The following is a 16113-nucleotide window of genomic DNA, read 5'->3' as shown; positions in this document are numbered from 1 at the left end:
CATCATCTCCAGTCCTCATGCAGCAATTTACATTTACACTTCCCAAAGGTCCCAGGCTGGACGGACGGATGGACATCCTGGCCCTGCTTCAGCCCTGCTTTGGGGAGCCACCAGTGAGAACGGGGGGGTGGTGGTGGGAGGAAATTATCTGTCACTTTAGTATGTGTTTTTCTGGGTTGGTTTGTGTTTGTGGTTTGCTTGGTTTGTTGGTTTTGTTTTTCTTTTAAACAAGTTCTTATATTTGGTCCATAGATCTTCTGTGGTCCCGAATTCCATCACCCTTTAACGATCAGCTTGGTTATTCCTTCCTATACAACATTCACCAAATTTACAGCAATGGAAAGAAAAGGAAACAAAATGAAACATTTCTTTTGTTGTTTGTTTGTTTTTTTTTACAAAGGGAAAAAAATAAAAGAAAAGATCAATTTGGCTTTGACTATGCCAACTACCTAGATCAATGGAAAGTCCTCAAGCGTGGGCAAAATGCCATGGCCAGGTTGGTTAGAGGGAGGGCATGGACTTGGGGTTGATAAATGTACCCAACCTGTTGTCTCTGGCTACAGAAGTCAGGTCACAGAGGCCAGCCCTCTGAGAAGGGTGCTCTGGGTGGAGCTGGACACTTGGAGAGCCCTCCCCCTCTTTCCCATCTCCTTCACAGCTCAAGTTGGTGCGAGGTGGAAGGGAAGTGGGAAGGAGTAGGGTCCGGGTACAGGTAGATCCCTGGAAGGCTGGTGGTGTTTTCTCCAGTGGTACCAAGTTGCTGGAGCGGGTTGTTGGCACAGTTGGACTCTTCAGTAAGCTTGGCCTGTCTCTACTGGTAGGAGGCCCAGCACAGCTGAATGTTCTCCCAGCTTCATTCTACGCTGTGTAGACAGACTCACGTTCTTGGCCAAATAATCAACAGCGGCTGAAGGGGGGTTGGGGAGGGGAGAAAGGAGGATGAGAAAAGGACACAACATTAGCATTGAGTGGAAATGAGGCATCCAGCATCAAAGGGTGTGTAACCATGACCCCCCAGCCTGAGTCTCACTGAGAGAGGTCCAGTGCAGTGGTTGTCACAGACACGAGGGTCCTGTCTCCTAGCGAAACGTGCAGACAGATGATGGTCCTGCCAGAAACACCTATACAGGTCTCTGTGGACCTACTGAAGAGAGCTGAAATTCTACTTCTGCCCTGGAAAAGAGTGTTTCCAGGGGAGCTGTCTGAAGGAAGGTGAGCAGAAAGCCAACGGGATCAGCCTTCCAGCCTCACCTCCCTCTCTCATCTCCTGGTGGCAAAGCCAACTCCTGCGCTCAGTGGTGCTGGTGTAAATGATTCCAGAGATTTCCATGGAAGCTCAGCAAGTCTGGGCTGGAATTTGCCTCATCCACTGCATGCTGACTCATCTCTGTGAGCTCTGCTGCCTGTCTTCATCCACCCTTCCTGAGGGAAATCACTTTGCTCCTCTCCATCTGGGTGAGAAACGCAGCCACAGCTCCTGAGGCAACGGGTGAACCTGTCCCAGCTTGCCTGACTGCCCCATGGTCTGAGGGGGAAGAGGACCTGGGCAAGATGGTGACATCGCTCATTAGCTGAGCTTCAGTCAAAGTCTCTCCCTTTCACTAGCTTTAATGTCTCAAATTAGATTAATAAGGAGCTGGCAGGAGATGTACAGTCGGTGCCAATGAGTAAACAAATTTCAGCCATCAACGTCTTGTCAGACGCCTGCCCCAGAGGAGGTCCCTTCCAGACACAAATTCTTATTAGACTTGGCATATCTATTAGAATTCCTTTCACGCTTCTGCGTTCCATCACCGGCATCATTAACACGGCTCCGGCCTTTGGGAACCACCAGGACCACGTTAATCTGGTGTCTCCACTCCCCACCGGCTGGGACAGCACAGGCTGGGCTGGAAGAGAGCACGGGGGGAGTTATGAGGGAGTTATCTGGGGAGCTTGGCTTCTGCAGGTGGCAGAGTCTGGAAGGAGCTCCCTCAGGCAAGGGGAGCTGGCACACTGCTGGGAATGGGGTCCTGGGCTAGCTGGACTCCAGCACTGGGGCTCTGCAACGTGGTCTTGTGGTGCCTCTAGCTTCAAGGAGGGTGTATGTAGGTGTAGAACTCAAGCTGTGGCTCTCATCCAGTCCTCATAGAATCAGAGAATCCTAGAAGCCTTTAGGTTGGAAAAGACCTCCAAGATCATCAAGTCCAACCATCAAGCCAACACTACCAAGTCCTCTGCAAAAACAGAATCAGAATCAGAATCAGAATCTGAATCTGAATCTGAATCTGAATCTGAATCTGAATCTGAATCTGTCAGGGTTGGAAGGGACCACAAGGATCCCCCAGTTCCAACCCCTCTGCCGTGAGCGGGAACCCCTCCCACTAGATCAGGCTGCCCAGAGCCTCCTCCAGCCTGGCCTTAAAGACCCCCAGGGATGGGGCCTCAACCACCTCCCTGGGCAACCCCTTCCAGGGTCTCACCACTCTCATGGGGAAGAACTTCTTCCTCACATCCAGCCTGAATCTGCCCACTGCCAGCTTTGCACCATTCCCCCCAGTCCTGGCACTACCCAAAATCCTGGCTGATACCCTCATCAGCTTGGTCCCTTGGTACTGCAGGTAACCACATTAAATAAGGTCTTTGAGGGTAAAGAGGGGGTTCACTCCTTGGACACAGGGGGGGTGTACATGTGGTTGTGGCTCTGCTCCTGTTGTCACCCATCCCTGTGTGTTCTCAGATGGGTGCTGGGGAAAGGAGGGAGGTGAAGGGTGAGAGCTGGTCACCCTGCTCTGGGCAGCACCCAGCCAAAATGGAAATGTGATGGCAACCCCCTCCTTCTAAAAAAAACCCCACGCTGAACTCCCAGTGCTGCTTTTTGTGCCAACAGGAAGAGTTCAAAGGCACCAGGGTGTCCCACACCAGAAATCAAAGCCTGGCCTGTTGCTTTCTACAAACAGAAACCTAGGGAAAGTTCTCTGGGTGTTTGTTTGTTTATGTGAGAGGGAAAATGTCTCTGGTTTGTGTTTCTACAATAGGATGAAGAGGTGAGAAGTGGGAGAGAGAGAGAGGGATTCTCTGCAGGCCAGCTCTAAAGCCCATCAAAGCTACAGGGCTCTTATGTCCCCTGTTCTACAGAGCCAGCCCCCACCACCACAACCCCCCAGTTTTGTTGTATCAGTGTTCACTAAAAAGACTTAAAATTTCTTTTTCTTGCATCGTAGAAGGAAGAAACATATCACTGGAACTGAACATCAATAAATAATGATCTTGTGGAGGTCACCTCACACTGATTGGCGTTTAAAGAGCATTGGAAAAGAAGAGGTGAAAAATCAGAAAGCAGGAGGGATTAGAAGTGTCTGCTGGATACAACATGCACTGAGAAAGACAAGAAAAATGCTGTTCCATCAAGGTCAACTTCATGTAAGTGATTGCTCTAACAGGACTAATTACCAATGAAAACTGTTTCCTTGCACAGAGATTATGATAAATGAGGCTCATTATAAGAAAGATTTATAGTGAGGTGGCCCTTACATCTGGCCAGTCCCGAGCTGTAGATACAAATATCTACAGAGGGACGTGCCCACGGGCAGAATTTGCTGCTCAGTGTAGATCTCAGCTTAGAACAGCCCCAGTTGGCTTGAGCTGCAGTTGCCAGGCAGCACAGCTTTGGTTTGGGCTGGAAGACCTGCTGGGATGCTGGGGGTGACTCCAGCTCCCAGCACTGGGGAGCAGTGGCACTGAGGATGGTCTGAGATGGTTTCTCATCTACCTTCCTCAGCCAGCAGGAAGAACACCTTCCTGACTAGCTCCCTGCAGCTCTGGGGGTGTGGAACAGGTCTGGACTAACTCTGTTGACCTCTCATGGCTATGAAAAGGAAAATATTCCTGTCCTGAGCTGAGCCCAGCGGGCCCTAAACCGGACTTATAAATTTAATGGGGGACCCAGCAGAAAAGAGGGAGCCCTGCCACAGAAATCAGGAAAGGGAAATAAACCAACCTAAATAGGGTTGTGCGAGCAGTTTTTCATCAGCACGAGTAAAAAAATCCTGCAGCAAACCAAGACAAACCCTTCTTTCTCTTTCCTCCTCCTCTGCTGGTCTCTCTCTCCCCCAAAACAGCGCCCAGCCTCCTTATTTTATTTTTTACACACACGGGTGTGACTAACGTCTTGCCCAAGGGAATCTTTATTGGAAATACATGGTATTGGAATTTGTTTAAGATTTTTATCAATAGCACGTGTGTCCAGCCTCACATCCAGAAGCGAGGGGAAGGTCAAGGGGTCACAGATCAAACTCCCGAAAAACAAAAAAAGGGGGGGGTGGGGGTGGGGAGCTGCTATTGATCCCGTCTGTCGCCGCAGCCGGTTCTCATTTAGCTGTAGAAGTTAAAGACATTAAAGGGCTGTGACGGAGAGGGGAATAAAAAAGCCACAGCCAAATGGAAAGGAAAGGTCACTGAGGACAAGCTGTGGGCAAGCAGGAGAGCTCCCGGAGGAAGAGGATGCACCTTTAACCCTCGGCGGATCATTCTCTCACACCACCACACTTATTAGCGGTTTAACACCAGCAGGTGAGCCCTTTGCCAGGCTCGGGGGGGTTTTTTTGGGTGACCCAAACTTTCTAGAGGAGAAACAGCCCCCTCCCCGAGTGCCTCCGTGTCTCAGGGCTGAGGTTTTGCTTTCAGGGTGAACGTGTGGTAGGGTTTTTGGAGAAGCGGGGCTTGGAGAAGGGGAAGGAGAGGTCTGGAAGTTGTCTTTTTCTAATAGAAGTGGTTCACCCAAAATACTTCAATTGGCACTTTTGGATTTGACTGCAAGGGTGTTGGGGAGGCTCTGTGGAGCAGCCTCTGTCTATGTCTGGTGAGTAGATTCCCTTCTTCTCTCCAGATTTAGAATCCTAGAATCCTTTAGGTTGGAAGAGACCTTTAAGATCATCAAGTCCAACCATCAAGCCAACACTACTAAGTCCTCTGCTACAACATTTCCATGGGAATCCCTTCCAATACAACCTCCACACCTTCTTAACGTTCCCTCCCTCTCTTCTCCTGTTCCCTGTGCAGGGGGGATGCAAACAGCACACTTACTTTGTCCATACTGTCCATACTGGTAGCCAGCCACTGGGTCCACGCTGTAACTGGTGGTGCTGTAGGTGGGAGGACAGTAGGACTGGGAAGTCGGGAGGCTGTCCACGGACTTGATGGAGTCACTCCTCTGGCTGCAGCTGGCAGAGATGGAGTTGGTGGTGTCCAAGCCCCCGTGAAGGGGAGAGATGGAGAAGTCAGCCTGGGGTTGTGGAGGAACCCCGCTGGGGTTGCTCAGGATGCTCATCACCTGGAGAAACAGAGGGGACAACACGTCAGTGTCTGGAGGAGAGGGGGGAACCTGTGCAGCTGCCTTCATGAAGACCAGGGAGAAACAGTCTACATATAATGGTGCTTTATCAGTGTGATATATAATATCACATATAATATCACGATAGGTTTGGCCAGGCTGGAGGATGGAGCCCTGCTTCCACCAAACACCTTCAGGCAGACCCTGCAATTGGCTCCTCTGTGTCTAATGCTTCACCTGAAAGACCTTTCTAGGGATAATTGAGAAGTTCCTTCACAGCCCACTCAACCTTTGGTCTTTGCTGACCTGCCAACAGCGTTACCTGGGCTGTTCAGAATGAACATTGTGGAGGGAATAAATGTGGGACAAACCTTGACACACACTGCCATGAACCAGCACCTCTGCTCAGCCCTCATGGAAGAGGAGATATGTGAGACAGGGAGTAAAAATCCATATTTTCAAAAAAGGATGCTGAAGACAGCCCCTGTCTTTGGAAGCCTGAGTGGGGCTTGGTGTGCAAAGGTCCCTAACCAAACAAGATGCAGACCCTTTCTGGCTTTGATGCAGATTCAGCTTCAGGGACTGAGATGGCAAAGTTCTCTTTACCCTCAAATGTTAGAGAATAGCAGAATCCTAGAACGTGTTGGATTGGAAGGGACCTCTAAAGGTCATCTAGTCCAACCCCCAAACAGGATCCAGGAACAGGTCCTGGTTCAGCTCATTTTGGTGCAGTGCTTGGTTTGAAAATGTAATTCGATTTGCACACAAGCAGTCTTCCTGCTTTGAGACCCAAACCAGATGAACTTTGGGGTTTTTTTCCTCTTCTTTTGCAGCGAAAAATGCCAGATTTGTTCCTGTGGGTGAGTTTGGGGTAAACTGCTGCCTACAGGCAGCCCCTGATCCCACCAGCTCTTTAATGCAATTGCCTTCTGTGATCAGCCAAATTCCAGGGGAAGGAAGGGGACTCCTGATGCCTCTCCTGGCTGGATTTGTGCCGGGGAGGAGCAGGGGGGAGAGGGGACAGCCCGTCACCTCGGGGGGCCAGGCCAGCTCTCAGATGCCGAGCGGCTGAAAAATCTCCGAATTTAGCATAACCTTATTGACATCAATTAAAGTGGCAAATTGGAAATATTTGGAGCCTGGCAAGTGGTAAAATGAGCCCTTTATCCCCCACCAGCGGCCTGGTGAGCTATTGTGCAGAGGATACATTCTCTGGAAGGACACAAGAGGGGTTGTATAGAACCACGGCTCCCCTTCCTGCTCACCCCGACACCTTCCTCAGCCCCCCTCCCTCACCTTCCTCGAGCAGGGGCTTAGGCTGAATGACCAGCTATGCTCTGGCCTCTGCTTTCTAAAGCTTCTCCTCCCCCCCGCCCCGGAAAGGACTCAGGAGTCCTGCAAAGATGCTTTCCCTTGATGTAATGCCACCTCCTGACTCAGCTGGCCTGAGATCCTTCCCAAGAATTTGTCTGGGAGGGGAATTCGGGAAGCAGGGGTGGCTGGACCCCCGTGGAGGTGGGGAGGTGCTGGGGAGGGGGTTAGTTAAAAAGCCTGGAAAATCAATCCAGCCCCCACCACTGGGTTTGTCTGCAGTGTGGTACAGAGAGGCAGGAACAGGTTTTGTCCATGCTGAGGAGAAGCAGTGCAGTGGCAGCAGCACAGAGCTCAGACAGGCTCCGTTTGCCTTCTCCTCCTCCAGGGTTTTCAGCCTGCACTGAGCTTAGAGTTTGCTACTGGTCTCCAAAAGTTAAAACTGGCCTAGTTGTCTCTTCACCACGGGGGCACACAGCACTTCAGCCAGAGCCTAAATTACCTCCAGCTCTCCAGACCCTCTGGGCACAGCTTCTGAATCACAGCAATTGAGCCTGGAGGTATCTAGATGAAGTTGTTTCACCATAACCCTGTGTAAAATGCACCCGTGGAACTCCCTGCTCCAGGACAGCCCAAAGACTGGAAGACTGGGGGATGAAGAAAGGAAATTGCATTTAAATATGCAAGGCAGGGTGGATTAATATGAGGCTAGGGCTGACACGCTTTTCTGCATGGCTGTAACATAAACCTCCCTGCCCCAAGGCTCGTTCAGGGGGAAACCACAACGTGCAGCCCAAAGGTTGGTTTGCCAGCTGCAAAGTTGTTTGGAACCTTCCACTGAAGCCAACCTCTAAACTTTGATCTGGCTCAGCCACGAATCCCCTCGAATCCTCCTCGATCCTGCCCGCTGCAGGCAGACCTCAGAGCTTCAGCATTGCCTTGGTTGTAGGTGTTACACCCTGCACCTCTTCCCCAGGACACCCACACACACAGCAGCCACGAGACGTTATTGGATTTCATTGGCAAGCAGCATCAGATGTTTAAAACAATAAACATCCTTCTTGCACAGGCGACCCTGTGAAGGATGAGTTGGTTTTGGAAAGCTCCAGAGCAGGCAGCACCGAGCTGGGCTGTTTCTCCTCTGTTTTCCTGAGCTGTCCAGATCTGGCAGCGCTGCCCTGCAGGTGCAGGAAAGAAATCCTGTGCTATGAAATGAAGGGTGACTGGAACCACTCACGGAGCAGAGGGTTTTCCAATGCTCTCTCTCTCTCCCTCCTGGCCATCTCCCCAAAAGAGTCAGCTGCTTTATATTACTCAAGAGAAAATAAAAGGCTCTTAAAGCAAGCAGAAGTCATATTAACACTTCCGCTAAGGCCCTTTTAAAAAGAAAGGGGGATGTAAAGCAATGTTGGTAAATGAAACCCAGATTCACACTCTTCAAATGCAGAGGAGCTGAGACTGGAGAAGGCACTTGCACAAATCCTACTAAAGACAGTAACTGGCTTTAATCAGTCAGAATTGGGGCTGATTTCTAATCCCAGCTCTGCTACTGACTCACAAGGGCTTGTGCAAGTCACTTAAGCTAGGACTCAACTCAACTAACCTTAGCCGTGTGAAGTTAAGTTTCTAGTCCCTGCTAATCCTCCAGAATCCCTCTACAGAGAGACTGACACTCTGAAGGACAATTCATCCCACCCTAAGACCCCTTTCTGAAGAAGACAGGCTGAATTTCCCTCTGGAAATCCATGGTGGAGCCCAGGGATGCCAGCACTTCTTCACGACGGTGCCAGGGTGGTGAACAGATATGTAACTGTATGGAGCCTGGAGAGGGGAGGTGCTGGAAGGTGGCTACAAGACACATGTCCCTGCTGGATGCTCCCATGGAGGTAGGGTGGCTGAGTGCTGCAGGTGACCCCTGGGAGAGGCTGTGGGGCTCAGCTGAGCCGGGAGCCCCAAAGATCTCCCTGCCCTCTTCAGCAATGCTGTGCCAAGCCTCTGCCTTTTCCAGGCACGTGGAAAGCAATCTGGAGCTTGGCTCCCCTGAGACACTGTTTGCAGAGGTTTATCAGAGGCCAGCATCCAATCTTCACCACCTCAGGACAGGAAGGTGTTAGGATGAACCAGAGTGAACCAGAAGCTTGTGCTGGCTCTTCCCTACGCAGCCACCCAGCACAGATAACCCTGCACGAGCCCTCCAGCCTCGGCAGATCTGTGTTATCTGACTTCTTGTTTCAGCTGGATAAACTCATTTTCCAGGCAACTTTTGAACTTAGGAAAGTCTGGGGCATCTGGAGAAATCCCTTCCTCAAGAATGCAAAGTCCTTTTCCCTTTTCTTTTTGACCTTGCTTTCTTATAATTTATTACTTCTTGGTGCATTATCATCACTAACTAAAAATCAATACCCACTACACATCTGTAAGGTTTTATCTGGAGGGAAATCTGCTACCTGTCCATCACAGTGATTGACAGCCTTCCCTTTCCCCTCCCTCTCATCACTTGTGTGCCTCCCTTTCCCCATCTCCTTCCCCTTTGCTGCTGTCCCAAATCAGTCACAGGCGTGGCGTGGGTTTGCACTTCAGGCTAAGTCAATAACCACCGTGGTGCCAGGAGCCTTCGGCCTTGGTTCTACCCTTTCTGGAGGTCATTTGTCATGGGGGAGAGGCACAGGGGTCTTGATGTGTTGGGGAGACCAAGGTTAATGCACAAAGACCCTCCTGGATGAAAGAGCCAACCCCCCCCATCTCGCCTCCTGCTGCTGCCTCCCTCCTCACCCTCATCTCTGCAGCTCCCCCCTTGTTCCTCCCCCCCCGGGACGTTTCATCACTCTCTCCCATACTTTAAAAGAAGGGGAGTTAAAAAAATGTAATTAATTCCCTCCATTTCTGAGCTGGCCCTCAGGGCCTCTGGCCGTGGAAACTGTAGCAGGGGAAATGTGCACCCTTTATGATAAACGAAGGCGGCTTTGGAAAGGGAAGTGCAATTAGGACCTTCAATCTGTGCAATCAGGCCTTCAGATTTTAGGGTTGGGGGTCCTGGGGGGGGCCGTTGGGTGTGTTGGGAGGGGCTGGAGGGGCAGATAAGTGATGGGGAGAGAGATTGCTTAGATAGAGAAGGGTGTGAGCGCATCGGGGAGGGGAGAACATAAGTTTCATGACCAAACCATGACCTGGCTGCTGCACCTCACTGGTTTCTGTGGTCAGGGGCTCTATGGGAAGTATCAGGGCAGCCCAGGCCCTGCTGGACAAGCTGTACATCCTCAAAAGTCCCTACTGCTTTGCATTAGCAGCCTGCTTTAGGCTTGCTAAGATGCCCAGTGGATGGACACACCGAGTCCTGGGCTTCATATCTACACTTGGTGTTGCTACGCTGCCCCACGACCAGGAAGACACAGGAGTTGTAAGATCCAACTCAAGCAAACAAAAAGCTGGGGAGGCAGGAGAGTGAGGACAGCATTTTCCAGAGAGACCCCTGATTGATTCTGTGGTGTCTCCATTTCTGGACATTCGATTTGACACAGTGCAAAGCATCCAAAATCAGAGGCTGCCTTAGAAAAATGCTGCGTTCAGAAACTGCTGAGCCTGGCTAAGTGCTGAATAAAGGGAAGACGTAATGATCTGCAACTAGCTGAAGGGTGTTAACTCCAGAGAAGCTGCTGGGTGGTCCCAAAGGGATGCAAGCTGGGTACCAGGCAGAAATGGAAAGGGGAAAACCAGAGGAAGGGTCTCCTGCTAGTGGGCAGCGTTGCTGAGCCTGTGGTTCTGCTTTCCTAGGAATGGGTAGAAATCCTCTCTCTGGGAAAGGCTGGGAATGTGATCAGGTGGAATATTTGATATCCCATTGGGCAAAAAGCACCCAGAAATTCTGTGCTGCAAAGAGTGTCTGCAGGCAGACATCTCCCCTTGTTTCTGTTTCTGTGCTGTGAGCATTTACATCACTTCCTAGGGAGTGGAAACTCTGACAGGAGCCTGAGGGTCGTGCTGAGAAGTGTGCTGGAGCTTATGGATTTACTAACAACATGGCCCAAGCTAAAGATCTGCTCTGAGCTCCTCCAGGAGGACTTGGTCTCTGCCATTTGTGGTTGATACAGCTTCTGCTCTGGGTAGGTCGTGCTCTGTCCTCCAAGACTGTTCTTATCTACTTGGTGGGGACCCAGTTTAATCTTTCCCATCTTTATTTTCCAGCCTGTTCAGCTAATCTTTTCCTCCTCTCCTGCAGAAGGCAACCCTTCTTCACATTAATGCTTTTTGATCTCTGTGGATTCATTTTCACTTGGTGGGAAGAGGAAGAGTCGATTATTCTATACATACATTAAATGGAAACAAAATGAAGAGGTGACTGTAGGACTACTGAAAGCTAAAGAAAGAGTTGGGAGGAGATAAATACAGTTTCCCCAAAGATCTTCACTTGAAAGGAGGATAAATATATGCAAATATGCCCCTAGGTAGGACTAAAATGACTTATGTAGCAATCACTAACACTGCACTCACAAAACCAAGCAATTAATTTTGAATATTTTCTAAATCACTAGACCCAGCTGAGTTGTATCCCAATATGCCAAACCAACCCAGTAAGTACACCCATTACATTTGATTTTGCATCTGGGCCAAGGAATCAGACAGTGTTTCACACTTCTTGCACCTAGAAGATGTTTGACCTGGGTTAATTGGAGTCTCTTCCATCTAATGGCACTTCCAGCTGAATTTTGGAGGCAGAGAAGTGAACTCACAGTAACCTTCCTTAAGGGTAACTTCACTGAATTCGAGCACAGTCCTGATTCATACTGGTGTAAATGAGCAGGTGACTTAACTCTCTATTTCTGTTTTGTTGTGGCTTAAAGTTTAAGAAACCTGGTGCCCCACAGCCTCATCTGGGCAGGAATTTATAATCCATCCATCCGTGTGTTACTGGTGCTAAAGAAAACTGTGTTATGAGCACGAGCTAACAAAATCCCACCAGCCCTTCCTGCTGTGCAAGGACTCCAGGGCTGATGTAGCTGCTGCTGCATAGAAGGGACATCTCCTTTCCCTAACCTTCCCCCCTCTGCTGGAAAATATGTGGGGGCCAGTGAAAAGCCCTTCCCAGGGCCACACGAAGCGTGTCAGAAGCGAAGCCTGGAACAGAACACGATGTCCCTGAATTCTTTCTGCTGTGTCTGGGACAGGACCATAACAGATCCCTTCAAAGGGGTCCAAAACGGCTCCTGCAGGCTTGTGTTTGAACAGTTTGGCAGTGAACAATAAACCCCAAAATATCATCAATGCCTTCCAGTGACTTAAAACATCTGAAGGATGTTTCAGCCCCGTAGGGGAGTGGTCTGGGACACAGCGGGTGAAATGGAAATGAGCGTTGGTGTCCTAAAACAACCCTGTTCACTCAACGGATGGAAAACTGCCACACACTTAGGATGGAAAGGGCTTGGGGAGGTGCTGGGGGTGAGATGGAGCTGGGGATGCAATGGTGAGCTGCGGCAAAGCAGATCGATGCAGGCTGCACAAGGGGAGGAGTAGGAAAAAACAGGCGATGGGAAGTTATTACCTGATTGTTCAAGGCTATGGTGAGGTTCCACCTGGAGCACTGCATCTTGTTTTGGGCACCCTGCTTCTGTAGAGATGTACAAATTATGGAGAAGGTCTAAAGAAAAGTTTCTAAGCTATACAAAAGAATGGGAAGGTCTTAGCTGTTAAGGGTAAGCGGAATTGCTTAGGTATGGATGGTCTGGGAAAGAGGAGGGGGCTCTTTGTGCAGGAATACAGAAGCACCACGGGGTTGTACATCCAACAAGGGCTACGAGAAATCCTATGGCAAAAGTGGAGTTTGGAGAGGAAGGGCAGAGGCATCACTGTGAATGGGAATTACATTAAACACTGCTTGATTCAGAAACACGAGGCGCTATCCCTGGCGTTAGGGCACCACACTCAGCTATCCCTTAGCTAAAAAAGCTTGTGTAATTTTGGAACTCACAAAGTCACCAGAAAGAAAGCAGAAAGACACAACCATGGGCAAACTGGAACTGCTAAACATTTCCAAACCAGAAGGACCCGGGTTAGGTTTGGTGGGAACGGGCTGAGCTTGTGTCTTTTCTCCCACTGATGGCAGGTGGGACATGAAAAGCTTTCAGGGCTTGGTGAGAGATCCAAAATAGCAAGAAATAAACAAACACCCCCTAAGGTTTCCTGCTCAATCAGCCCTAAATCTGTTGCAGTGCAGTGAGCAGCAGCAAGGTGAGGAGATCACGCAGCCCAGCAAACCCCCAGCAAATTAAAACTGGTTTATAAACTTCTGTCCTTCCTCTCCGCAGCACGTCGGCAGAGCCTAACAAAGACAACCCCAAATTCACCCAGAGGTCTCCTCGTCCCCTCCTCCCTTTCCATTCCTCTCTCTCTCATTTTATGATGATTTTTTTCCCCCCATTTCTCAGCTAAGCTGCTCTGGGCTCGCTCACTATCACAACCCCCCGCGGACACTGGTAATGGAGTGCGGGTGCTGACTTACTGCTTCCAAACAAGATTTCCTGAGATCCTTTGAGTCTGCTCCATGCCCCCCCTCCTCCCCTGCTTTTCTCCCTCTGTCTCTCTCTTTTTGGAGAGTGGAGGGGAGCCTCTATAAATGTGAAAGGAGCTGCACTACAAAGAATCCCCCCGAGTGGCATATCCCAGCCCCAGGCGAAGCTGCTCGGTGCACTGATAGTCCTGCATATCTGCTCTAGGACTCCTCTTTCTCTTCCCCTCCTTCTTTCTCTGATCAATCGAGGGCTGTAATCAGTTAAGGTCCAGCTTAACTGCAGTGTAAGATACACCAGTTAAGCAAAGCCGATGCCTCCAGGGTTCCCATGGTAAATACAGAGAGGTCATGGGGAGATGAATTAACCCTGATAAGTTCAGCAAGTGCAGGGCTCGCACCGAACACTTAATAACTCGAGCTGCCAAAAGAATGGAAGAAAGGGAAAATCCAAAGTGTTTCCTATTGCCAGCTCCTCTGCTGCTGCTTTCTCCCCTCTCTCAGTTCCCTGCTTTCCCAAGAAGGGCTCGGTGCATTTTTAAGGTGAGGGTTTCTCTTTTCAGCTCACCCTAATGAAGGAACAACCCCCACCCTGATGCGGTCTACGAGCATCTCGGCTCAACTTAAGTCTTCTGAGGTTACCACAGGGGTGAGTTTTTAAAGTCAGGGCTTCTTTTCCCCTCACTCACAGGAAAATCACAGCTCCCGAATCCAAGGAAATGCCTTTTGCAGCCCTACATAGTGCCATGTGCTCTTCCTTCAGCTTCAGCTTCAGCTTCTCTCTGCTGCTAGGGAGCACTGTGGTATTTTCAAAGACAAGGAACTGCTTTTTAGGGTTTTTTTTTTTGCTAAACATGAACCCAAACCCTCAGGAGATCTGAGCTCGGGGATAATGGAGCTGCAGCCAGCAAGGTGTGGAGTCTGCTGGTACGGAGGTGTTTGTGCCAACAAATAGGAGAAAAGAGAAGAGAAAAAAGTGTGGATCCTTGCTGAAAACACTGGCTTTAATAAAGGATTACCTCTGCAGCTAAGATGTTCTTGCTTTCCCTGGTTTTCTCCATAGAAGGGCTTCTCCTTTCTCTCCAGAAATGTCCTTTCTCAGAGATGGACCAAGACAAAATGAGCCCTTTGTGTTCATTCTTTGTAATCACCTTTACACTAAGTTCATGCCGTGCTGGATCCAAAGAGATTTTAGTTTCATAATGCCCTTCTCGAAGAGGAGGCTGAGGGTGCTCAGATGGTCAAGGGAACTTTCCAGTGCAGGACATTGCCTGCTTCCATTTCTGAAACCCCAGAGCTCATTCCTTCCCCCCAAGATGAGAGAAATCTGCCAGGGTTTGGTCACCACCAAATCCGACCTCAAATTCTACCCGGTCTTAATCCTGAACTCCTGACTCGAGCTGCACACAACAGGGGGTTTGGATCCAAATACCACTGCATGGGCTCCTGCCTAATTGGACATTGGCCCACTAGGCATTACAGATAGGGGAAAAAAAAAGCCATGTAGGATTTATTAAAAACGATGCAGACACACAAAGAGCAGAACAAAATCTTTAACCAGAAGCGATAAGAAAGCCCTAAAGGATTGGAGTTGAGATAAATATCCCTCTTTGAGTCCTCCAGCTCTTTCAAAGCTATTTGGGCTGGAGTTTTCCTGTGGTGTTATAGGTGCTTACTTAAGCAGGGGATGAGATTAATTCTTCCCTGGGTATTTTGGCACTCCTGAACCCGGGGTCTGCCAAGGAGCAGCACAAATCTTGATAAGTTCCCAATGATTATTCAGTAGCCCTCATAAACAGGTGAAATCTTTGAACAAGGACATTTAGAAGCAGAAGCTCGTGGGCTAACACATCATTAACTGTGCTTCCTTCTTGTTGGCCTGGCACAATTTGATTTGGGCTGTGTCTGAAACGGCTCCAAACCCAATGATGATTTTCCAATGATGACACAAAGCCAGCGAGAAGCGATCTGGAGCTGCAGAGCAGCCTGTTTCCAAAACCTTCCTTTTCTTATGGGCAGCAATTAATGCCTTGAATGATGTGATTTTTTTTCAGGAGAAAAAGATAGGCTGCTGAAAGGTAGCTGGCTGCTGGCGCCGAAGGGAAAGGTCTTCCTCAGCTCATTAAAATTAAACCTCTTCCAAATGAAAACAGCAATGCACTTGCTCAGTGGGCACGTAACCCAGCCCACAGCTCACTCCTCTGTGCAAATGCAAGCAAAGAACTTTATACTTTAACCCCACAGCTCCCGGCTGAGCTACGAGCTACAAGCTACAAAAATATCTTGATCTAAAGCCTCCAAAAAGTGGCAAAACCTCTAACTTGGTGGATAGTTGTTCCCCTTTGCCTGTTCTCCAAGGGCAAGAGGGAAGGGATCACACCCTTCTGTTCCTCCAGCAGAGTTTTTAAGGCATCTCCTGCGTGCAGAAGTTTAAAAGCATACAAGCCACTGCTGATCCAGAGATAAATGGTGGAAAAGGGATTAGAGATACTTAGCGGAGGAGAGGGAAGACTCAGGAAGGGCTGATTATTTTAAAGATATGACTATTTAAAGATAATGATTGCATAAATTTAATTAATGCATTTTCATGCTGCAAATGGCCGTTTTGTAATTAATGTATCTGGCCTCGCTAAGCATGGGAGATCACATCTCCCAGCCCCCCCCTTCCCTTCTCCAGCTCCCCCCCTCTGCCTCTCGTTTAATGAAAGACAGAAAGCAGATGACAGAAACAATTTGTCAGCCAGTACGGGTGTCAGATGCCTAATTGGTTGCGCTGAGTTAGTGGAAAGTAAAGGGGGAGAGGGTCGAGGCTGGAGGGGGGGCGAGTTCTTTCCTCTTTATCCGAGGCTTCAGGGTGGGTGTCTGTACTGGGGAAAGGGGGGGGGGAAGCGAGAGGGTGAAAGTGTTTCTTGTTAATTGATGGAGATTAGGACACAGATTGGCTGTGGCAGGGACTGGGCAGTGACAAGAAGGGGACAGGAGAGGCTGGTTA

The 16113-nt window shown here is 49.4% G+C and overlaps 1 protein-coding gene across 1 annotated transcript in view; it reads right to left on the bottom strand.

The window, feature by feature from the left end:
- Window positions 1-791: 791 nt before the first annotated feature.
- Window positions 792-16113, bottom strand: part of PAX7 (paired box 7) — a 54446-nt gene continuing 39124 nt past the window's right edge. The window contains 3 exon segments of the mRNA XM_008939891.1: window positions 792-907; window positions 5065-5311; window positions 12159-12224. Coding sequence (XP_008938139.1) covers window positions 792-907; window positions 5065-5311; window positions 12159-12224 — 429 coding nt within the window.

Source organism: Merops nubicus, unplaced genomic scaffold, assembly GCF_000691845.1.
Source record: "Merops nubicus isolate BGI_N331 unplaced genomic scaffold, ASM69184v1 scaffold18664, whole genome shotgun sequence".
NCBI lineage: Eukaryota > Metazoa > Chordata > Aves > Coraciiformes > Meropidae > Merops > Merops nubicus.
This window is presented reverse-complemented; position numbering and strand designations above follow the sequence as displayed.